Genomic DNA, 24,911 nt, shown 5'->3' with positions numbered 1-24,911 from the left:
TTGCTCTAAATAGCAATTTCAGAATTGGGAAAAGGTCTAGCACATTGCTAGTTAGAAAATGGCAAGCATAGGCAAAATATTCTGCTGGAATGATGTTCAGAGAACTCAGTATTTTGAAAGTGGGCTTTTCACAAAACTACCTAGTTATTTCCTAAACTACTTATGCTTGCTAATAAGCCAGTATGATCAGAAAGTAGATTTGCCCTACAGTTGCTACTCTTGGAGTAACTGAGCCTTCATATTTATGGAAACTATTATTTATTTGGAAATTTCCAAATGCTTGGGTATGCTCATCCTCAGAACCTGTTCTTCTGAGGCAGACACTTGCAGACCTCATCTTTGTCATTTTACCATTAGAGAAGTTAGGGCTTGAAAACAGGACTAGGCCATGGATTCTACCAGGAAGGCTGCAACCTAGGACTGCTGAGAACAATCAAAGCTGTTCTTCCAGAGTGTTCCCAGAAGAATCCTTGACAAATAATTTCAGAGCCCGGGTTGAAACCCCACAGATCTTGTTCAATGTAGCAGTTGAGAAGACAGCCTACTAGACACTTTTTCATGAAGCCATCTGCCCATATGTGCTCCTCAGCCATCAAGCATGTGGGCTCCACGGGCTGCCATGATACTTCTAGTGACAGATCCAATTCACCCCTCATCCTACCTCTTGTGATTTCTTTCCATTCTTTCTTGCTTTTAGGCAGTACAAGCACCCGAAATAGCAGCCAGAAAGGAAGCAGTGTTTTGAGTATTAAACAAAAAAGCAAAAGGGAACTTTACATGGAAAAACTTCAAGAGCATTTAATCAAAGCAAAGGCATTTACAATAAAGAAGTGAGTACACCAAGTCTTGGGAATGTATGTTTTGTCACAGAGCTGGGGCACTAGCTTCAGTGACTTCCTATAAACAGAGGTAAAAGACTGAGATGTCCCCTGAACCCACTTTCCAAGATTATATCTCTCTATTATTCCTCAAGCAAGGGAAGAGAAGTATGGAATCATCTTCAGAGAAGAGATCATACCTGTCTTGGCAAAAAAAAAAAAGTTCATATCTGTCCCACAAAAAGTATCTATCCCAGAAAAATTATCCTGAGGCTGAGAAGAACAGAATGATCTATTGATCATAGTGTCTGATTGTTCTCTCCTCCTCCTCCTTCTGAAGCATGTGTGTATGTGTCTTTCTCTGTCTTGCAGGACTCTGCAAATTTATGTGCCCATCAGACAGTTTTTCTATGACCTCATTCACCCAGACTACAGTGCTGTGACTGACGTGTATGTGCTGATGTTCTTGGCTGACACCGTGGACTTCATCATCATTGTCTTTGGCTTTTGGGCATTTGGGGTAGGTTTGGGCAAAGGCCTCTGGATACCCATCATTTAATGGGAAGTACCACTCAGGCCTAAACCTGTTGTCTCTCACCAGAAACATTCAGCAGCTGCAGACATCACCTCTTCGCTGTCAGAAGACCAGGTCCCTGGGCCATTTCTGGTGATGGTCCTCATTCAGTTTGGAACCATGGTGGTGGACCGAGCACTCTACCTCAGGAAGACTGTGCTGGGCAAGGTCATTTTCCAGGTCATCCTTGTGTTTGGGATTCACTTCTGGATGTTCTTCATCTTACCTGGTGTGACTGAGAGGTAAGGTCTTTACGAGCAGTGGCATGCCTGGGCAGCACCATGGAACAAGCAGCAGAAGGCTGGGATCTCTTCTAAATTGAGTACAAATCCACAGTGTGAACCAATTCCTCCAAAATATCGTAACTGCATTTTATACACATTTATAGGGAAGAGAGTTTAAGGCAAGAGAGATGGCAGCCTGTATTGTGTTTGCCTCTATATTTCAGTCCATATGGGGTATGATTAAAGCTTGGTCTTAAGAGTAATTTACAGGAGGGCTGGAAATATGGCTTAGTGCTTGCCTATCATGCATGAAGCCCTGGGTTCCATTCCTCAGTACCACATAAACACAAAAAGCCGGGAGTGGAGCTGTGGCTCAAGTGGTAGAGCACTAGCATTGAACAAAAGAAGCTCAGGGACAATGCCCAGGCCCTGAGCTCAAGCCCTAGGACTGGCCAAAAAAAGAGTACTACTCAGGAGTGGAGATGTGGCTCAAATGCTTTCCTGGCAAGCATGAGTCTCTGAGTTCAAACCCCAGTACTGCCAAAAACAAAGTAAAGCAAGGAAACAAGACTATGTTAATGCTTAATGTCCAAATAAATTAATTATAAATGGGAAATATCCCCTCTGTTAGATCATAAAAGAAAATGGTCCACAGAGGTAAATGTAGAAGTATCTGTATAATGTAACAGGACTGGTCTTTTCTGTACGTCTGAGTTTGTATTCACAAGCAAGGGGGATCTCTTAGCTACTGGTTGGGACAGCCATGTGCCTAATCCAGGAAACCTGCCTTTGTGAAACACAGTTGAAGTGCTTCTTTGTATTAATTCACCGGACTGGACTATATATTTTTAATACCCTCAGGCATCATGGAAAAAGTCTTCATATTCTTTTGTTTGTTTGTTTTTTGGGAGAGAGAACAATATTAATGTTTTGAACTGAGGCCTCAGACGCTATCAATTATGACAATACTGCAGCCCTTTTGCTTTAGTTATTTTTCAGACATTTAGTTATGTTTCAGGGTATTTTTTTTTTTACATTTTTGCCCAAGACTAACCTGGATCAAGATCATCCTACCTCTGCTTCTTGCAGAGCTGGGATTAATAGGTGCTATGCCCAGCTCCCAAATATAACGGCCAATCATAACTGCTTTTAATTTGGACTATGGTAGTTTATGTTGTTATAAGTTATTAATAAATATACTTAAAAGCAATTTACTGTAATCATGGCTTTTGCAACTACATGCACATTGGAAGCTCCATTAATTATTAGATTTTCTTGCCTCGCCTTTTGTCTTTGGTACACTCCACTGTTAAAGAATTCCTTTAAGTGACAGAAATGGAATTTGTTGGTTTTTAATTCCAACTTGTATCTCTTTACAGTAACAAAATATTTTCATGATTTTGAATATTTTTACATTGTAGGAAATTCAGCCAGAACCTGGTTGCCCAGCTTTGGTACTTTGTGAAGTGTGTTTACTTTGGACTATCTGCCTATCAAATCCGCTGTGGGTACCCAACACGAGTCCTGGGAAACTTCCTCACCAAGAGCTACAATTATGTCAACCTCTTCTTGTTTCAAGGGTGAGGATTCTGTGTGTCACCGTCACTGATGGAGTGTGGGCTGACAACTGTTTCCTACATAGAAAGAGAGAAGGCAACTACAGAGATGTCAGCCATGAAACACCTTTCTGAGTGTAATTGCCCCTCACCTGCTGAGAAAGTTGTCCAAGGATCATCCACATGGGATAATTTTCTATTTTAGTATTGTACTTAATTACTCTGAAAATACTTGGGGTTGAAAATGGGGTTCATGACTGTAATCCTGTCTACTCAGGAAGCTGAGATATGAGGATCATGGTTCAAACCCAGCCCAGATATGGAAAGTCTTGAGACTCTTATATCCAATTAACTACAAAAAAATGCTGGAAATGGAGCTATGGCTCAAGTGGTAGAGCACTATCCTTGAGCAAAACAGCATAGGAACAGCACCCAAACCCTGAGTTCAAGCTCCAGGACCAGCACCAAAAGAAAAAAAAAAGAAGTTATATAATCCTTAAATATTAATAAACTTCTGAGAACATTAGAACAGACCATTGAAAACACTTTTGGAATTGGAAGAGAGGGTTTTATCCCACCAAAACCCACCTGAACGCCACTGGCTTACTTTACCATGGATAGTGAGTTCGTTCCTCAGACAGTGGATTTGCTCTTCAGTTCCAGGATTCAGTGCAGCATCTTTTCACCATCCCCCGGATGTGAAAATAAAAATGAAAAATGTGAAAGAAACTGATGAGTCATTTACCACATGAATGGCAGGTGCTGCTGCCTGCTCCATGACAATGCACCACAGCTAGGTTCTGGCAACCAGTCCAGCTGTTGTGAACAGCGACACATTGAGCACTGTTTCTTTCAGTTCTAGATTGGGCCTGAGCCTTGTTTGTACTTCTTTTAAGAATTAGATTGTTGCCCCCTTTATGGAGCCAAGGTAGCCCAAGTGAAAATTTCTCAGTGATTAGAATTCTGGAATAGGCCCAAATTCCCCAGCCTGGGAGAAGATCTGCATCCCTCAAGAATTCTGAACATTCTTCAGAGCCTAGAGGAGCCCAGTCCTAGCTATGACATGCAAAAGAGACTAAGACAGAGGCAACTGGTCTACTCACAGAGGGTCTTCCTGTGCTTGGTTCCACTGACATGTCCCACTGACTTCTCCCATTTGCCCTCATCTTTCATTACCAGATGTATTATTTTTACTAATATGTTTACCAGAAGAAAAAAAACAACAACTAATTCAATAACCCTATGGCCAACAGATTCTCAAACAAATAAATGTGAAAGAAACTAAATGGAATCCAGACAGATGCTAGGACTCACACTTAGCTACTCAGAAAGTCTGAACGTTTGGAGATCATGGTTTGAATCAAGCCTGGGCAGAAAATCCATGAGACTCTTATCTCCAGTTAACCACCAAAAGTAGAGATGTGGCTCAAATTGTAAAGTGCCCACCTTGCTTGAAAAAGCCAAGTGAAAGCATAAGGCTCAGAGTTTAAGCATCAGTATGGTACTTGTGCAAGCACATGCAAACATAGGTTATAACTAACAGGGAAAGTGAAAAGAATGAAAAATACTAATGTACATATTGAGCTCATAATGAAATGCAGTTGTGCTCCATGTTTAGTTTTCCTGGGAGAGTCACCTTGAGAATTTTTCTTCTGCCATTAGGTTTAAATGAAGGAAGTGCATGCATTCTTGAGGTGAGGTAGATAATGGGGCCACCTCACAAATACTTCTCTGACAAGATGTGGTTTCTGGCAGGTTCCGGCTCGTTCCATTCCTGACTGAGCTGAGGGCAGTGATGGACTGGGTATGGACAGACACGACCTTGAGCCTCTCTAGCTGGATTTGTGTGGAGGACATCTATGCCCACATTTTCATCCTGAAGTGCTGGCGAGAATCAGAAAAGGTAAGAAACCCATAAAAGTGCCCCTTCTCCTTTGTTTCACTTGTAAAACAGATTGCTTCCCAGATTCATATAGATGGTGGGCATTTTGTGGCCAAACAAACATATGTGCAGGCAAAAATTGACATGACCTATAAATAATTGTGCATTGATTTCCAACTCACTGGAGTTAGAGGTTTTAATCTTACTTCTGCCTGTGTCAGCAATAGCGTGCAAATGTTTCTGCTTCTAGGTGCAGTATATTGTAGTTATTCTCAGGGTGTTCTTTGGGACAGAGGCTAATGGAATGGCTAGGCCTCATGTTTACCTTCCGGTTCCTCTTTCAGGAGGGCTGGGAAATCAACCTCTTTATGCAAAAGAAATTGAAGTATCAATATTTGTTTTATTCTGCTATGTTTTTCTGCTCTTAAAATACAAATGAGATTTATTGGATTTTTCAAAAGTTTAGCTAGCATATAAAAACTTGTTGCAAAATAGCAATTAAAAAATACCTAGGCTCATACCTGTATTCCTAGTTCTAAGCCAGCCTGAGCAGGAAAGTCTATGAGACTCTTATCTCCAATAAACAACAACAAAAAAAAGTCAGAAGTGGAGCTGTGGCTCAAGTGGTAGAGTGTCAACCTTGAGTGACATCATCCAGGCCCCGAGTTCAAGTCCCAAAACTAGCACACCAAAAATAGTACTCTCTTTGGAAACCTCTCCCCGATCTACATAAATTCTCTTGTGTACTTTGAATTCCCAGTACATGTTTCACTTTCCAGTCATAGGCCCATTGTGCTGCAGCCTCTATGTTTTTGAGGCTGGTGGGCCAAAGGAGATGGAACTGAACATATGCTCAAAATTGTCTTAGCAAAGGGAGCTTTGGGAGCTTTTAGGGAGCAGAAGGTATTGACATAATAACAAGATGACTTAATCTGCTTTTTGGGGTGGGGTTAGAAGCGCTGAGATTTGAACTCAGGGCTTCCTACTTGCTAAGCACTTGCTCTGCCTTTGAGCCACAGGCTCCTGCCCTCTTTGTGTTGGTTGTTTTTTGACATAGAGTTTCACTTTATGCCTGGAACAGTCAGAACTGCAATCCCCAAGTTGCTAGGATTAGAGGAGTGAGCCATTGCACTCAACTCGGCTCATTTTTGTTGTTGTTGCTATAATAGAAACCCTGAGACTAGGTGATTTATAAAAAGAAGTTTGTGTGGGCCCCCAGTTCTGGAGGACAGGAAGGTGCTGGCACCGGTTTGGCTTCAGCTAATGACTTCCCATTGCTTCATGATGATAGAAATCAGGGAAACAGCCAGGCATGTGTGGAAGAGGAAAGGATTAAGTTCCTACGATAGCAAGCCTATTTCCCCAAGAAACACCAATCCATTCATAAAGGCCAAAATGCCTTTATCACCTCCCAACCCTGTTAGCTTAGTGATCAAGGCAGCACAGACAAACTATATATAAACCAAAGCATAGAATATAAGAGTCACCATATCAAAGGGATATTTATGGTAGCAATCAGGGCGACAGAGTATCTAGAAATCATTATATATGAGAAAAATAATTATTTACTCTAAAGTAAGAGAACAGAGAATTATTTTCTCTAAAATAGTTGTGTTCAACAACTTGAAATGTTGGAAAGAATGCAAGCTAGAATTAATTAGTGAGACAGAAACCAACCAACCAGCTAAACAAAAAAAAGAGAATTAAGACAAGTGGCCAAAAGGTCCATCTAGCTTCACTGGAATACAAAAAGAAAGAAAGAAAGAAAGAAGGAAAATCCAGTGATTAAAGTTACTCTATTACTAAATTGTCTTGTTTCAAGAGCAGGTATGTTGCTTAGATATATGCAAGCCACACAAAAAAGCACAGATGAAATTGATATCAGGAAGGGACTCAGTTCACGCTCAGGTGTTAGATCACACCTTAACAAAGCACCTGAGATAAATCAACTTAAAATGAGAAAAAGTTTATTTGTGACTTGCAGTCTTGAAGGTTTCAGTCCATAACCACTTGTTATTACTTTGGGCGTTTGGAAGCATACTTCTCCATGGCAAGAAGCATGTAGCAGAGGCTTGTCCAGCCCATAATGACTGGGAAGCCAAAAAAAAAAAAAAAAAAAAAGAGTAAAGTCCCACAATCCTTTACCAAGGACTTCCCACTAAGATCCTGCTTCTTGGAAGGCCCATTACCTTCCAGGAGCACAAAGGCTTTAACCTACAGACCTCTAGGGGGCATTCAGATCCAAACAACATTTCAGCTACAGGCTTGTGTAAAACAAGAAAGGAATTAACTTCCTATGATAGCAAGCCCATTTCCCCAAGGAACATCAATCCATTCATAAAGGCCAAAATACTTTATAAAGTGTTCGCCATCTCCCAACCCTGGTAGCTTAGCGATCAAGGCAGCACAGGCAAGCTGTATGTAAACTGAAGCACAGAATAGAAGAGCCACCATACCAAAGAGATATTGATGGTAGCAATCAGGGTAACAGAGGATCTAGAAATCATTACACAAACATTTGTTAAGTACATTTCAGTGAGCAGAACTCAGGTGAATATGGGCTTGGTAGGATTTTAGGAGGGAACTAGTCATCCAATGACCACAAAATTATGGATCTGATGGCTCAGTGGATAGAAACAGACATTCACAATCTGGTCCCACAAATAAATCCAGTAGATGACAAATTCTTTGTCACAGGGACAAAGAGGTACTCTGAGACAGTTTCAGAGGAGAGCGGACTCCTCAGGGAGGCAGGGTGGCTGCTGTAATGTTGACAGCTAATGGAGAAGTGTGAATTGCCTAGGTACAGCAGGAACATCCACTTTTTTACATCAGCCTCTGAGTCCTCTCTTTCAGGAATACCTCTGTCCCCTTTCCTCCACTCAACAGGGAGCTATTCATTGTATGTTTAACTTCTTTCTTCCTCAGATAAGGCCTTGAGATGCTTCCTCGCTGTCTGGAGCATTCTGCCTGATCTTCCATAATCTACTTCCTTTCTCACTTCAGAGGTTAACTTTAAGGACTCTTTCTTTTGGGCCTCTGTAGAACCCTAAGTTTATACCATCTCTCCCTAGGGACTCTCAAAAACCTCCTTCTTTATTATAAGACTGTGTTATGGTTATTATAGTAATATCTGGAAAGTCATAAGCCCACATGTGCCAGCCACTCACTCCTGTGCAGATTCCACATGATTTCCTTGCAGCCCCTTCCCAGCATTCTCTGGGAAGCGGATGGGAAATGTAGCCTGAGATGGCCTGGCCTTGGGAAGAGGAGTGGGTGATGAGGGCCCACTTTGGCAGAACAGACCACAACTGTCCTTGGCAGAGATAAGACACATTGGCTTTGCCGGGGGCTTAGCTCATGTGGTAGAATGCTTGCCCAAGTTCAAGTCCCAGTGCCATCAAAGAGAGAGAGAGAGAAAGAAAGGGAGATACATTTTTTTCTTTAGCTCACAGATTCCTTCACAATGCAATGCCAGAGTTGTGGTATACTGACAGGAGTGCCCTCAACTTGCTTCATTGATTAAATAGTGGAAAACAAATCAGTTCATTTGCATATCCTCACAGAGAGAGAGAGACAGACAGAGACAGAGAGAGACAGAGAGAGAGAGAGATGTCAATTTTTAAAATATCGAACTCTAGTTTTATTTGTGAAACTGTAAATTAGAATGTTAGAATCTGGGTGTACCTGTAATCCCAATCATTCAGACCAGCCCAGATAAATTTTTTTGAAAACCCTTCCTGGAAAAAAAATTAAAAGCAAAAGTTGTGTAGATGTGGCTCAAAGGACAGAACGTTGGTCTAGCAATCACAAGTTCAATCCCAGTATTAGGGATGGAAAGACCCTGAAAGATCACAAGAGAAGGATTAACACAAGAATGCACAGGTAGATCTGAAGCAGTTTTGATACTGAGGAGCAGAGATGCCCCCTCGCACTTCCCACAGCACTTAGTGGAAACTCACTAAGTCTGCTTTAAAGCCAGTGGAACCAACTCCAGTTTTATAGTTGCAGTGTGCTGACTCTTCCTTCTGCCACTCACATCCCTGCACTCCTCTTGCTTCTTCATCCAGCACCCAGGGGAACCTGACTCAGATTCTTGATTGAAACAGCCTTGTTAATCATTCACATTTTACTTTTATACCTGATAGCAAACATCAGGAATTCAATTTCTGTATGTGTGCAGGTATTTGGGTTTGAACTAAGGACGAGGAACTCTTGTTCAACATTTCCTTCATGGTTTTTTGTTACGTTTTATTTGCTGGTTAATTGGAAATAAGAGTATCAGGAACTTTCTGCCTTGGCTAGCTTCAAACCATGATCCCCAGATCTGAGCCTCCCGAGAAGCTAGGATTATAGGTATAAGCCACTAGCACCAGCTTCAGGAAATCAATTTAAAACAATGTCTTTCTACCCTCCATGTGCAGGCAGAGTTGATTTCAAGGTACTCACTTTGAATATTTAGGAATTTAAAACTTCTTTTCCATATATAATACCTTAAAGACATTGTTTATGCAGCAGGACATGTAACTCACATATCACTAACAAAACCCACATAACTTTTCAGGGTCCTCTTTTTTTTTTTGCCAGTCCTAGGACTTGAACTCAGGACCTGGGGATTGTACCTGAGATTTTTGTTGGTGGTGGTGGTAATGGTGGTGACGGTGGTCATGGGTCTAGAACTCTGGGCACTATCCTTCAGCTCTACCACTTGAGCCATAGTGCTACTTCTGGTTTTCTGGTGGTTAATTGGAGAAAAGAGTCTCACAGACGTTCCTGCCCAGACTGGCTTTGAACCATGATCCTCAGATCTCAGCCTCCTGAGTAGCTAGGATTACAGGCGTGAGCCATTAATGCCCAGCTGTCGCTGAGATTTTTTTTATGTTCAAAGCTTTTATGTTCATTCTTCCACTTGAGCCACAGCTCTACTTCTGGCTTTTGTGGCAGTTAATTGGAGATAAGAGTCTCATGGACTTTTCTGTCCAGGCTGGCTTCAAACCACTATCCTTAGCTCCTTAGCTAAGATTATGGGCATGAGCCTGGGATACCCACCTTCAGGGTTCTTTTGGCCCCCTTTGGCACCACCTTGTGGACCAGGGGACATGATGTAAACTTGGCACAGCTTCACACCACTTTTCAAGGTTGCTATCCCCATGTCAGTGTAAGCAGAAAAGAATCAGGCCAAAGCCCCCATTCTCCAACCCTGTGAAGAGTGTTGGCCTTCTCATTCCATGCATCCCCTAGCATGTGTGTGTGAGCCTTTCTGAATCCTTCTCTTGCAGAGATACCCCCAGCCCCGGGGCCAGAAGAAAAAGAAAGTGGTAAAGTACGGCATGGGTGGCATGATCATCGTCTTGCTCATCTGCATCGTCTGGTTCCCTCTTCTCTTCATGTCCTTGATTAAATCTGTTGCTGGAGTTATCAACCAGCCTCTGGATGTCTCAGTCACAATCACCCTGGGAGGATATCAGGTAATCTGGGTCTACCCTACTTCTAGAGCCTTTCCTGAGGCTGCATTCTTCCAGGAATGCCTTCAAGAGTATTTAGTGGTGGCTGGCAATTCCAATATCTTGCCCAGATGTTGACTGTTAGCCAACGTGAGTGTGAAGTAGATTCAGGAGATGGAGAAACTCAATTCATTGCCTCACATCTCTGAGGCCCTGGATTTGAACCCTAGTACCACCAACCAGCTGGTTTGAACACAAGAACAATCGCTGCAAAGTTGAGCAAAATGTCTCAGGCTTGTAATTCCAGATACTCAGTAGGTGGAATAGAGTGGTTGACCTAGGCACCCATGGCTCATGCCTGTCATCTTAGCAACTTAAAAGACCAAGCTGTGAAGATCACAGTTCAAAGCCAATGTGGACAGTATATCTGTGATACCCTTATTTCCAATTAACCACTAAAAAGCTAGACATAGAGCTGTAGCTCAAGTGGTCAAGTGCCAACCTCAAGCAAAAAAATCTAAGGAACATTGTCCAGACCCTGAGTTCAAACCCACCTACCAGCATATACTCTCTCTGTGTCTCTGTCTGTGTCTCTGTCTGTCTCTGTCTCTCTCATTCTCTCCTTTCTCTCTATCTCTGTCTCTCTCTGTCTCTATCTGTCTGTCTGTCTGTCTGTCTGTCTGTCTCTCTCTCTCTCTCTCTCTCACACACACACACACACACACACAGACAGAGTGGTTTGAAGCCAGCCTAGGAAGTTAGCAAGACCCAATCTTAATAAATAAGCTGAATGTGGTGGCATGTGTTTGTAATCCTAGCTAGATAAGAGGCATAGGAAAGGAGGACCCTGGTCTGAGGCCATTCCTGGGCAAAAATGCAAGACCCTATCAAAAAAAAATATCACCTAAAGCAAACAGGGCTCAGGAACATAGCTTAAGTGGTAGACTATCTACCTATCAAACCCCAAACCACCAACAGAGACAGAGACAGAGACAGAGAATGATCTCTGAGGTCAGCTGCCTCAGGATACTCAGTGGTTGTACTGTGCAAATGCTTTTCTTCTAACCCGGGATATAGGGAAGTACTGGCAATGCTTACAGCCCATTTGCCTTTGTTTTCCAGCCTATTTTCACAATGAGCGCTCAGCAAAGCCAGTTGAAAGTGATGGACCAGCAAAAGTTTAATAAATTCATGAGAGCTTTCTCTAGGGATACTGTAAGTAAATATATGCAGTAGATCTCTATGAAGACCTTGCTCTAGGTGAGCCCAGCACTTGTTATAAATTGCTTAATATTTTGCCATGGTTGTAGTGGTTGGAGGAGAACTTTTCTGGGATTATCTGTTACCACTGGCTAGTCTGATAATTTAAGAAGGTATGTCTATTTATTAGGCATAAATGGTAATAAACGTAATTTAAATTAAGAATAATTTAATGTAAGTTCAATAGCTTTTGATCCATTAAAAAAAACTACAGTAGATATGGCTCTTTGACTGGCATGTCTATTCTGAGAATCTGTCCTCAGAAAGGAATTCAAAATAGGGGAAAGCACCATGTAGGTATTTTCTTAACAGCAGAAATTGAAAGTAATTTGAAGGTTTGCTAAGATTGGTTGGTGGCAGAGATTATAACAGTTCTATTGAGTTTACCACTGGTCCCCTTCCATGGTCATGGGGAGAGAAAGAGCTTCCATTCTTTACCCTGTTTATTCATTCTCTGTCTGAAGATTTTACAAGCAACTTCTTTTGTAAAACATTGAGCCAGGTGCCAGTGGCTCACACCTATAATCATAGGTACTCAAGAGGCTGAGATCTGAGAATTGTGGTTCAAAACCAGCTCAGGCAGGAAATCCTGAGACTCTTTTTTTTTTTTTTAATTTTATTTTATTTTATTTGAGTACATACTGTACAGAGGGGTTACAATTACATGGGCAGGATAATGCATACATTTCTTACCAAGCATTGCAGCCTCCTCCTTTGTTTACCCTTCACCTCCCTTCCCAGCCTCCCCCCTCCCCCCCACCCAATCATACCCCCCCTCCCCCCCCCCACACCGACATTGTAAAGCTGGTTTTGACATGACATTTTGTACTTCTCATTGTTGCAACAGGTCCACCTGAATCCTTAAACGACTTGTTTGTCCCCATCTCCTCCACATGTTATACTGACATCAAATATAGTGAAAGCGGGGGTTACACTGTGGGTGAGGGACATACAAAGCAACAAAGAAATAATCTTATAAATGCGTTAGAAACACATGCATGAAAGAAACAAAAACATTAAAATACATATTTAAGGGTTCGTTTTCCTAACATCACATTATCTGACCTTTTCCGCTTGACTCATACCTATACTAGATATTGCAAATAAGAGAAACCATGGGACCTATGTTTCTTTGGGCCTGGCTTACTTCAGACTCTTATCTCCAATAAACCACCAAAAAAGCCAGAAGTGGAGCTGTGGCTCTAGTGATAGAATGCTAGCCTGGAGCAAAAAAGCTCAAGTACAGCACCCAGGAATTCACCCCAGGACCAGCATAAAAAGAAATCATCATCATCACCATCATCACAAAGCCTATCAGAGTTATCCAAGCTAAAACACCAATTTAAAAAAATAGAGAGACTATTACATTTTAAAATATTAAACAAGAAAAGAAAATATTGAACAGTAAGAAAGACAATGAATGACAATGTTCTGGTGACCAACTTATAGTTGATATTAATTGTTAACATCATGATAATGCGATAACATGGTTTTCATCATTAAAATTAGTTCTATAAGTTATGATTAGGGCCAGGCACTGGTGGCTCATGTCTGTAATCCTAGTTACTCAATAGGCTGAGATCTGAGGATTGAGGCTCGGAGCCAGCCTGGGCAGACAAGTTCTTGACATTCTTTTCTCCAATTAACCAGCAAAATGCTGGAAGTGGCGGTATAGCTCAAATGGTAGAGCACCAGATTTGAATGAAAAGCTAAGTAAGAGTACAGAGTCCTGAGTTTAGGCCCCACTGCCAGCACACAAAAAAGAAAAAAGAAAAACTACTTGTATAAAATTACCATGGCATTGTCAAACTAATCTTGAACAATGAACAACTAGTTAAAACAGCCAGGATGTCCTAGGTGGACATTCTCTTTTTTTTTCATAAATTTCTTCTCTCCTTGTGTAAGGAGAGAAGAAAGATAACAAGAAACTATTTGGATAACCATTATTGCTTAATTAGGACACTTCTTTCGGGTACTAACACTAACCCCCAGGTGATTGACAGCTGCCATACCAGTGGGCAATGGAACATAGCATCTATGTATCAAGTAAAGATTCCTTTCCTAGCAAGAAATCTGTGCAGTCAAAGGGAGGAGTAATTGTTTTATTTATAAGCATATGTCTCTAATTGATTTATGCATGTGCATTTGTGCACATACAGGGCGCTATGCAATTTCTGGAAAATTATGAAAAAGAAGACATAACGGTAGCAGAATTGGAAGGAAACTCCAATTCTTTGTGGACCATCAGCCCTCCCAGTAAGCAGAAGATGATACAAGAGCTCACGGACCCCAGCAGTAGCTTCTCTGTTGTTGTCTCATGGAGTATTCAGAGGTAGCTGCTGCGTTTCCATGCCTCACTCCCCAGCCCCATCTAAACCTGGGTGGGAGGTGGACAGAAATATTAGATTAATGCAGAGCTTACTCTATCATTACACAGATGGGAGCCTTCCTTTCATGCTAAAGCTAATGTTTTTGTTTACTAAATAATGACTTGTCCAGGAGCCCATGACCAAACTAAGAAATTCTTAGGCTTTAGTTAGTTAGTCAATGAATTTTGTTTTGAGTAAGAGAAGAAGTAGAGAAGCAAGAAACAGGATGATGGCTTATAAAATGAAATAAGTCTGTGTGAATTATTGAATTTTCTAAAAAAGGTTGAAGCCATAGTAATGAAGAAATTGAATCCTTTTCAGGATGCAGAGATAGGAAGATCTTAGTCTAAAGTTACCTCAGGCAAAAGTTAGCATGAGATTCTGTCTTAAAAATAAATCAGGAATGGTGTTACATTCCTTTTCCCAACTACTCAGGAGGCAGAGGTACGAGGATCACAGATCAAGGCATCTCAGGCAAGGTTAGCTTGAGATTCGATCTCAAAAATAGACTAAAAGGACAGAGGCATGGTTCAAGTGGTAGAGTACTTGCCTAGCAAGTATAGGCCTTAAGTTCAACCATCAATACCACCACAACACAAAGAGAGAGAGAGAGAGAGAGAGAGAGAAGAGAGAGAGGAGAGAGGAGTGAGGGAAGGAGAATAGGAGGAGAAAAAGAAAGATTCAAAGATTAGTTTATGAAGGCTTGGCCTCTTATGAATTATTAGTAGTACTTTTCTCTAACCTTGGAGGGATCTTGATCTGAAGACAACTAGAAGTGGAAAATGAATTGAAATTCCTCTTCCAATCCAACTGGAACTAGTAGCAAGCATATACAGCCACTTCTTTGTCATTGCTTATGTAGACAGTATCTTACTAAAAGTTCTGGCTTCCAAACATTGTACTGGTGCTTTTTATGATGCATTGGTCTCACCATGTCCTAGGTGATTACCTTTTGTCTCTGTCATAATAGTCATAAGATCAAGACTCCAGAAAGTCTTGATACCACTTCTTCATTAAAATTAAGAATCATGACAGGGACAAAAGAAAGCCTTCTGGAATCTTCTATGAATCCACAGGATATAGGAAAGAGCTGCCTTTGAAGAGACCTATGCAGACCTATTTTAGAATACCAATTTTAATCTTATTTTTTGTCCTAAGTGTTCCCCATATCTCATGCCAATTTCTATATCAGTTGCCAAAAAAATTAACTTCTAGACTTTTTCATTGAAGAGCTACCACTAAAACCTAATAGAAAAAAGATTAAATTAAAAACTCAGTTTAAATATGGCTTCCATTAGTCCTTGTAAAGGCCAATACTGTTGGATTAACATAAGAATGTCCTTGAGCTGGGCACTAGTGACTCTTACTTACTCATGAAGCTGAGATCTGAGGCTCAAGGTTTGAAGCCAAGCCAGGCAGTAAAATCTGTGAGACTCTTACCTGCAACTAGCCACCAAAAAGCCAGAAGTGGAGGTATGGTTCAGATGGCAGAGCACCAGGATTGAGAGCAAAAACTAAGGCACAGTGTCCTCTTAGTGATGCATTCAAGCCAAAAAAAAGTCTCTAAAATTTGTATCAGTGAAGCAAAATTGTTTCTCTTGGGGCAGCAGCCTCTGCCTCCTCTCCCTTGACTGTCTTGTAGTTTCAATGGGTTTATTAACTTGATTGTTTAAGGAACTAGATGTAGAAATAAGGTGAACAGAAAGGGTTGAGATAAAACTTGGGTAAGAAGTCTTGATAAAATGCTAAAACTGTAAGCCAAGTGAGTTTGTAAATGTCTCCTGCAGACTGTAATAATCACTGACATTGAGCCTTGTTTTTCTTCACAGAAATATGAGTCTGGGTGCAAAGTCAGAAATAGCAACAGATAAACTTTCTTTCTCTCTTCAAAATATTACAAGGGAGAACATAGCTAAAATGATTGCTGGAAATGACACGCAAAGTTCAAACACACCAGTGTAAGTTCCTTTTCCCTGTGATATGCTTTATCAAACATACATGGCTGGTAAAAATTCTCACATGGTAATGCCATGTCCTTCATCCTTTGAAAACACCAGATTTCTAAGTCACTAAAAAATATGATGTGATGAATACTTCGCAGTGCTGGAGGCTCATGCCTGTAATTCTAGCTATTCAGGATGCTACGTTCTGAAGATCACAGGAAAAAGCCTGGGAGATTCTTATCTCAAAATTAAAAAAAAAATGAGCTGGAAGTAGAGCTATCGCTCAAACAGTAAAGCAGAAAAGCTAACAAACACCACCCAGGCACTGAGTTCAAGCTCCTAGGAGCAGTACAAATTAACACTAAATCCCACCTTTTTTTAAATTACAGGACAATAGAAAAGATCTACCCGTATTATGTGAAAGCACCCAGTGATTCTAATTCAAAACCAATCAAGCAACTTTTATCTGGTAAGAATGAGATGTTACTTCAGAACAATTCCATTTCAGCAGTCTGTGTGTTGAGCAAATTTCTCAAGCTATTTCCAGTTACCTTTCTGTGTGTGACAGGAGCCATGCAACTTTCGGTCTGCTTTCTCCGGCTAAAGGGCTCCCTGATAGTCAGGTGACATGTTTTTCATTTTCTGTTCCACATTGACTCTACAATACGTGACTAACTTAGATCATGCTCAGTGACGTGCAGTGCTGATTTCACTTACTTGTTTCTGTGATCAACCAGATCCTTTCACACATCCTTAAGTACAATAGTCTCTCCCACTCAGAATAGTAAAAAGACAGCAAGATACGTACTTGATTTGGCCTAATGGTTAAGAATTATCAATAGTCATGATTTAGTGACTGGATCATTCCAGAGTATTAGTGATGACCAAAAACTGATACATTTAGATGACAATCATGTGCCATGTGGCATTCTAGTCAACCACAGACCATATCCATGTTTCACATACATGTGACGATGTGTCACCACACCTAGATGTGTGAGCAAACAAGTTGTACCATGTAGATTTGTGCGAGTCCCCTCTGTAGTGTTTGCAGAGTGACAAAATTACATAATGTGTTCCAGTCACTGAATAGATACATGACTGCGATTTACTTCTACAGAACTGCCTGGCTTCCCCAGGTGCTGGTGGCTCACACCTGTAATCCTAGCTACTCTGGAGACTGAGATCTGAGAATCGCTGTTTACAGCTAGCCTAGGCAAAGAAGTCCATGATATTCTTATCTCCAGTTCACATCCCAAAACCAGAAATAAAAGTGTGGCTCAAGTGGTAGAATGCCAACCTTGAGCAAAACAAGTGAGAACATGAGGCCCTGAATTCAAGCCTCTGTATGGTGCGTGCACATACACACACACACACACACACACACACACACACACACACACACACACAAGAGGTAGAATAGAATGCAGGTATCTTGTGTTCATTCATTCATCAACATGAATGAGTGATTTTGCACCATGCACTGTGCCAAGAACTGGAGCTCCATGCTGCTCATGGCTAGTTGAAACAGCAGAAATGTTGAAAGCAGTTAGAATCCTAGTCAGATTTGGTGAGAGTGAGGCAGGAGAGGGTGGATGGACACAAGACCTATTTCATCTTCCCTTCAGGAAATGGACATGCCTTGAAAAGTACAAGGTACATTGGGAAATGGGCTATTTCCTTTTGATCAGAGATAGTCATAGTAATGTTTACTCTGAGAGTACAAATCATTCAATAAGCAATCACTTCCCAGGAAACACTCTGATCCTTCTACAAGCTGTTGTCAAAGCGATTCTGTCTTCAAGCTCTCTCCTGTCACTGTATTAACCTGGCAGGAGATGCTCCTGAAGCTTCTGGTCTCTCCTTAGAGCACGTCTTCTTTCACAAGCTCCTTCCTCCTGCCCTTCAGGTTCAAAGGAAAGTGTGCTGTCTCTTCTTTCCAAGGTCAGCCTCTCCTGTGCCTACTCCCAGCCTCTTGCACCTTCAGCCAGAGGGATTCTGAGTTCCCTCTTCCTTCCCATCCCCTGCCTCCTCCATCTCTGCCTTTCAATAGTATCCCCACAAGGTGTATTTAACCCAAATTGATGGATAGCGAAGAAACTGAATGGCACCACAAGTAGAGGTAACCACTATATAATAGAACCAGACCCAGACCTGGAGCCATCTTGGCCCCTGGCCAGGTGTAACTTGTAACTAACTGCCTCAGGTCTTCAGAAATAATTGTTATTACTATTCCTGAGTGTTCCTAGTGAATCTTGTATAGATCCATCCATCTGTCCATGTCTCCAGAAGACATTTACTGCCAAGCACTGCCCTAGATTTCTGCAATCCAATATCTTAATGCAGAGCTCGTTTCTACTCTCATGAAGTTCACAGCTCACAAGGGTGTTGATCTGGGCAGGCACTGTTGCTGGTGACTGGGGCTGCACTGTCTTGGTGGGACATAATTCGAAGATCGTTTGCCTCATCCTTCCCTGCTCCTTTGTGTTTGCTTTATGCTCCAACAAAAGCAACCACTGCTCCACAATCTGGATTTCAGAACACGACAGAGCTTCATACCATCAATCTTTATTTTGTTGTTCTCGTAAAGGTGATGTACAGAGGGGTTACAGTTACATATATCAGATAATGAGTGTATTTCTTTTTGAACAGTGCCACCCCTTCCCTCCATTTCTCCCAGTGTATCCCTTTGGATCCCTCCCACAGGTTGTGTAGTCCATTTTCAACATAGTGTCTAGTGAGTACCACTGCTGCATTGAGTCACCCTTTGTCCCACAAATTCTGTGGGACTTACTCTCACCAAAACAGTTAAACTTACATACAAGAAAAAAAGTACCCAAAAAAATCAGAGAAAAAAGCAAAAAGCAAAATAACAAAAAATCCTCATTTCTATTTCTTGACATTCATTGTGATAGCTATCATTTGATCTTATGCATTTAGCGATTGAGCCTTTGTGATCCTTTCCTATGAGTATCTTCCTTTGGTCTCACTGTGAATATCAAGAATCCTGTATGATTTATTATGTCCAAGTGTATCTTTTGTCTTTTGCCATCCAGGCAATGTACCAGGCACATTCTAGTTACAATAAATAAGAAAACTATCATGCCATCAAACTTTCCCAAAATGATCTCCTCTCCCCTCTTCCAACTCCACCTATTGAAATGAGCAAACAAAACTTGTGTGATGGCACATACCTGTAATCCCAGCACTAAAGACTAGCCTAGGTCACATAGTGATATATTGTCTCAAAAAAGAAGGAAGGGAAGGAGGAAGGGAGGGAGGGGGAAGGAAGGGAAAGAAAGAAAGAAAGAAAGAAAGAAAGAAAGAAAGAAAGAAAGAAAGAAAGAAAGAAAGAAAGAAAGAAAGAAAGAAAGAAAGAAAGAAAGAAAGAAGAAAGAAAGAAGAAAGGAAAGAAAGAAAGAAAGGAGGAAGGAAGGAAGGAGGAAGGAAAGAGAGGGGGAGAGAAGGAGGGAGAGAGGGAAAGAAAAAAAGACAAATCGCTTCACTAAAGCAATCATGGATTATATCAAGCAAAAGTAGCCCCTGCAAGTAGACAGACTTTAATAATGCTGGCTCACTTAATTAAATTGTGCTTGTATACACAGTCTTTTCCCATCAAGATAAGGAATAATGCTACATGCCATTTTTCAATCCCTGGGGCAATCGTCTTCTTCCTAGGGAGACACTCAGTGTTGGTAATATGAATGACTCAGTCATGCATCCTCAGTGATGTGGGTTTTTAATGTCCATGTAGTTGTTTGGAGTTCTTGACACAGCTGCTTGGGCGGTATATCTTCTCTCTCCCTGTGGTTTGGCTGTTGTGCGCATGTAAAACCCTGACTGACTTTTCAGCTGAGAAAGGGCCTCCCCTGCAGGCCCAGAACTCACCCAGCTGCTCTGACAGTCACACACACAAACGTGTCTTCATCCCAGGATGGCATTTGGTAAGATGGTGACCAGGTTTTGCCTGGGAACGGCTAGTGTAAGTCCTAAAACCCTCATGCTGCCTTGATTTTCTTTTCTCTTCTTCCAGAAAATAATTTCATGAACATCACCATCATTTTGTCCAGAGACAATATGAGCAAGTCTAACAGTGAATGGTGGGTTCTCAACCTGACAGGAAATAGGATATATGAACAGAATTCACAGGCCTTGGAGCTGGTAGTCTTCAATGACAAGGTCAGCCCTCCCAGCCTTGGCTTCCTGGCTGGCTATGGGTAAGGACCCATTGCTATCATTAATAGTTATAAGAACTCACGTATGGGAGTTAGGAAGGTGGCTCAGTGGTAGAGTACTTGCCTAGCATGCCTGAAGCCCTGGGTTCAATTCCTCTGTACCACATAAACCGAAAAAGCCAGAAAAAGCCAGAAGTGGCACTGTGGCTCAAGTAGTAGAGCGCTAGCTTTGAGCAAAACAAGCTCAAGGACAGTGCTCAGGCCCCGAGTTCAAACCCACAGGACTGGACAAAATAATAATGATAATAATAATAATAACTCATATATGCATATAAAGTTGAGAATAAAAAGCTTCTTTTCAGGGCTTGGAAGGTGGCTCAGTGGTAGAGTGCTTGCCTTGCATACATGAGGCCCTGGGTTTGATTCCTTAGCACCACATAAGCAGAAAAAGCTGGAAGTGGAGCTGTGACTCAAGTAGTAGAGTGCTAGCCTTGAGCTGAAGAGCTGAGGATCAGCGTCCAGGCCTGGAGTTCAGGCCTGGAAACCGAGAAAAAAAAAAAAGCTTCTTTTCTTTTTAGAATTCTCAAATTACATAGATACAATCTTGTGGCCAGGACCAGCCTCGGACTGCATTCCTCCAGTTAATGCATCCCTTATATCTGGAATTACACATATAAGCCACCAGACTAGTATATTTATCATGATGAGGTCTCACTAACATTTTGCCCTGGCTGGCCTGGACCTGTGATCTTCCTGATCTCCAGACTAGCTTAAGATCTCCTAGCTACAGAGTAGCTTGTATAACAGGCATGAAGCATCATAGCTGATCTGATGCTTAAATTTCTAAGACATAATGCAAAATAAAAGTTTGTAAAAATGTTACACAGTCTCATAATTTTCCACCTAGTAGTTATTATAAAAATGTCTGAAGAAGCCAGGCTCCTGTGGCTCACATTTGTCATCCTAGCTACTCAGAAGGCTAACATCTGAGAATCACAGTTCAAAGTCAGCCCAGGCAGGAAAGTCTATGACACTCTTATCTCCAATGAACCACTAGAAAACCGGAAGTGGTGCTGTGGCTCAAGTGGTAGAGCACTAGCCTTCAGATGAAGAACTGAGGACAGCGCCCATGCCCCAAGTTCAAGCCCCATGACTGACAAATAAATAAAAATAAAACTCTGAAGAGCCAGATACCAGTGGCTCATGTCTACTATAATCCTGTCTACTGAGATCCAGAGGGTCATGGTTTGATGCCAGGCTAGACAGAAAAGTCCATGAGATTCTATCCAAAATAACCAGCAATTGGGGCTGGGAAGGTGGCTCAGTGGTAGAGCGCTTGCCTTGCAAGCCTGAGGCCCTGGGTTCAATTCCTCAGCACCATATAAGCAAAAAGAGAAAAGCCGGAAGTGGCGCTGTGGCTCAAGTGGTAGAGCGCTAGCCTTGAGCTGAAGAGCTGAGGGACAGTGCCCAGGCCCAGAGTTCCGGCCCCACGACCAGACCCAAATAAAATAAAATAAAATAAAATAACCAGCAAAAAGTTGGGTTAAAGGATTAGTAGAGTGTCATCCCAGCAAGCAAGCCAACCAAGCATAAGGCACTGAGTTCAAATTCCCCAGTACTGCTAAAATAAAAATCCCTGAGGAAGACAGATTGCTCAGGAGAGACAAGCAACTTTCAGAAAAACAAAGTTGTAAGCACCTGTGGCTCATTCCTGTAATTCTAGCTACTCAGGACTAAGATTTAAGGACTGAGGTTTAAAGCCAGCTGGAATGGGAAAGCTGATGAAACTCATATCTCTAATTAACCACCAAAAACATAGAAGTGGAGCTGTGGCTCAAGCGATAAAGTGCCAGCCTTGGCATGAAACAGCTAAGGGACATGAGCAGGCCCTGAGTTCAAGCCTCAGTACCAGCACAAAAAAGAAAAGAAAGAAAGAAGGGAGTCCAATTGTCTTTCCACCCCATGTATTATATTTCACCAAAAAATATGGCTAACATAGTTAACTGCTAGATACGGTTTCTACTTCCTGTCTCTTTCAGGATTATGGGATTGTACGCTTCAGTTGTGCTCGTGATCGGGAAATTTGTCCGTGAATTCTTCAGTGGCATTTCCCACTCCATCATGTTTGAAGAGCTTCCAAATGTAGACAGAATTTTAAAGTTGTGCACAGATATTTTTTTAGTCCGGGAGACAGGAGAACTGGAACTGGAAGAAGATCTCTATGCCAAATTAATATTCCTGTACCGCTCACCAGAAACAATGATCAAGTGGACTAGAGAAAAAACAAACTGATCTCTTAGGACCCAGACTGCAAAATCAAGTTAAAATCTGGATTTTTTCTTTTTCTTTTTTCTTTTTTTTTTTTTTACAAAAGCACAATATTCTCCTAAGAGCTAAAGTATTTCTAGTTCAATGGGAATGGTTTTCTCTTCTGACAGGTAGCCAAAAGGAGCTGGGTTCCTTTTATAGCAAAAGCTACCTTGGCACATGAAGACACTGTTGAAGTTACATGTACTTCCATATCTCTGAAATCAGGGCTACTTGCTTAAGTTTTTGAATTCAGTGTCTTGCATTCTCATTGACTATGTGCCAGATTGACGCAGGGTTTTATTTTCCCTCAGAGAAGCCAAAGAGAAGAAAGAAGGAAGAAGGGACCCTCTGGGGTCTGCACCTCTTCTGGAGTATGCAGCAGACAGTACTTAGCAGCACTGGAATGGTATTGCAACAGCTCTTAGCAGCACTGGAGAAGCTGCTGGACAGAGGCCCAGTGGGCCCTCAACACACTCCACTCATGCCACAGCAATAGATGGCAGGGAGCACTCCCCACGTCTCAAGAGAAAAGAGCAGAGGGAACCAGTGGTCCAGGAAGATGCCTATGGAAAGACAAGCCTCACTCTAAGCAAAAAGATAACATTAGTGATACTCTTACTGCCTTATCTCAATTGAAGACTGATACAAAAATCTTTCCATGAAACACCAGTGACTTCTCAGGAAAACAACAACAAACAAATCAGCGAAGCAAATAAATGGACGCCTCCTCTGTGGAGATCTGGGTGTGACCTCTGCGAAGATGGTGACTGTTCTACTCAGATGGTCTCCTGCCTGGAAAAGAAGAGCTGGAAGGGCCAGCCCCACATTCTGGGAGCACCTCTCCATGGGAGCACCCCTAGATGGGTGCCTCCAGCTTTGTAACAGTGACTCAAGTCACCACGCTCTCCCACCCTGCTCTACCCAATGCGCTTTTTCCCCATTTCCATGGTCTAAGGCAATGGTTTTTTCCAATAGGTGACATTTTCCTCCCTGTTTTTCAGGTATATCAGAGTTTACATATTCCAATTCACATTTTTACATCTGAGACGGGTTTTTTAAGTTCATAATTATGAAAGAAATATGTATATTGAGCTTGGGGAATAAAAACTGGCTTTTCTTAAATTATTACCATTGGTAATACAACCTCTTCATGAAATAACAATGTAGCATGAGAAATTGATGATTGAAATGTAGTTTTCATTCCATATTAAAAATACAGTTTCTGGGAGTCATTGAGTGGGCTAGAATAAGTTTTAAAAAAATCAATCCTGTGTACTTCCTGTTCAGGGCTGACCTAAAATAAAGCACATCTTGCAGTCATACACAGAGTACTCTTTTTTTTTTTTTTTTGTCATTCATGGGGCTTGAACTCTGGGCCCGGGTCCTGTCCCTTAGCTCTTCAGCTCAAGGCTAGCACTGTACCACTTTAGCCACAGTGCCACTTATGGTTTTCTGGTGGTTAATTGGAGATAAGAGTGTCACAGACTTTCCTGCCTGGGCTGGCTTTGAACTGTGATCCTCAGATCTCAGCCTCCTGAGTAGCTAGGATTACAGGGGTGAGCTACCAGCACCCGGCCAGAGTAGTCTTTATTCTATTTGTACAAAATACGAAAAGTATTTTCAATACAGTGAATAGACTAAAAAATAAAAATTAAGGGAAAATTAAAAAAAAAAAAAACACTTGCCAGGCACGGATGGTTCATGTTTGTAATCCTAGCTACTTAGGAAGCTGGCATCTGGAGATCACAGTTCAAAGCCAGCCTGGGCAGAAAAGTCCATGAGATTCTTCTCTCCAATTAACCACCAAGAAGCCAGAAGTGTAGATATAGCTCAAGTGGTAGAAACTTGAGCAGAAAAGGTAAGTCACAGTGCCCAGGCCCCTAGTTCAAGCCCTAGTAACACACACACACACACACACACACGCACACGCACACACGCGCGCACACACACATACACACACACACACATACTCACACACCACTTCTTGTTGGCTTATTTTAGTTTTGTAATGTAGATACTCTATAAATCACAAGAACAAGGATTAGCTGCTAACAAAGGAGTTTCCAAAGAAGAAACTATAGTATTGGTTTGAAACTTTAATAGCAGAACTCAAATGATGTTCAGTGTCTTCTATGGAATTAATTACCAAATTACCAAATATGGGTTCCCATGCTTTGAAAATCAGCATGCCTCCGCCCTGCTAGGATCATATTTCAATCACAGCAACAATAGAACCAAATCACTTAGCAGAACTCTTGGATGATGCTCTGATTTCCTGACAATAATCATGGTGTGTATATGTGCTTGTGTGTTCTTTTATATTTTTTTAAACAAAAGTACATAAGGAACTTCCAGG

At 41.6% G+C, this 24,911-nt stretch overlaps 1 protein-coding gene across 1 annotated transcript in view; it reads left to right on the top strand.

The window, feature by feature from the left end:
• Piezo2 (piezo type mechanosensitive ion channel component 2) overlaps positions 1 to 23,875 on the top strand; it is a 275,550-nt gene extending 251,675 nt beyond the window's left edge. The window contains exons 41-52 of the mRNA XM_042683691.1: positions 698 to 830; positions 1,191 to 1,338; positions 1,420 to 1,634; positions 3,038 to 3,196; positions 4,928 to 5,075; positions 10,334 to 10,522; positions 11,621 to 11,713; positions 13,918 to 14,090; positions 15,957 to 16,085; positions 16,460 to 16,539; positions 20,104 to 20,287; positions 22,285 to 23,875. Of these exons, the coding sequence (XP_042539625.1) occupies positions 698 to 830; positions 1,191 to 1,338; positions 1,420 to 1,634; positions 3,038 to 3,196; positions 4,928 to 5,075; positions 10,334 to 10,522; positions 11,621 to 11,713; positions 13,918 to 14,090; positions 15,957 to 16,085; positions 16,460 to 16,539; positions 20,104 to 20,287; positions 22,285 to 22,537 (1,904 nt within the window). The 3' untranslated portion in view covers positions 22,538 to 23,875. The remainder of the gene's footprint in view (positions 1 to 697; positions 831 to 1,190; positions 1,339 to 1,419; positions 1,635 to 3,037; positions 3,197 to 4,927; positions 5,076 to 10,333; positions 10,523 to 11,620; positions 11,714 to 13,917; positions 14,091 to 15,956; positions 16,086 to 16,459; positions 16,540 to 20,103; positions 20,288 to 22,284) is intronic.
• The last annotated feature ends 1,036 nt before the right edge of the window (positions 23,876 to 24,911 follow it).

This window comes from Dipodomys spectabilis, unplaced genomic scaffold (assembly GCF_019054845.1).
Source record: "Dipodomys spectabilis isolate Male_0828 unplaced genomic scaffold, ASM1905484v1 ptg000083l, whole genome shotgun sequence".
NCBI classification, from domain to species: Eukaryota; Metazoa; Chordata; class Mammalia; order Rodentia; family Heteromyidae; genus Dipodomys; species Dipodomys spectabilis.
This window is presented reverse-complemented; position numbering and strand designations above follow the sequence as displayed.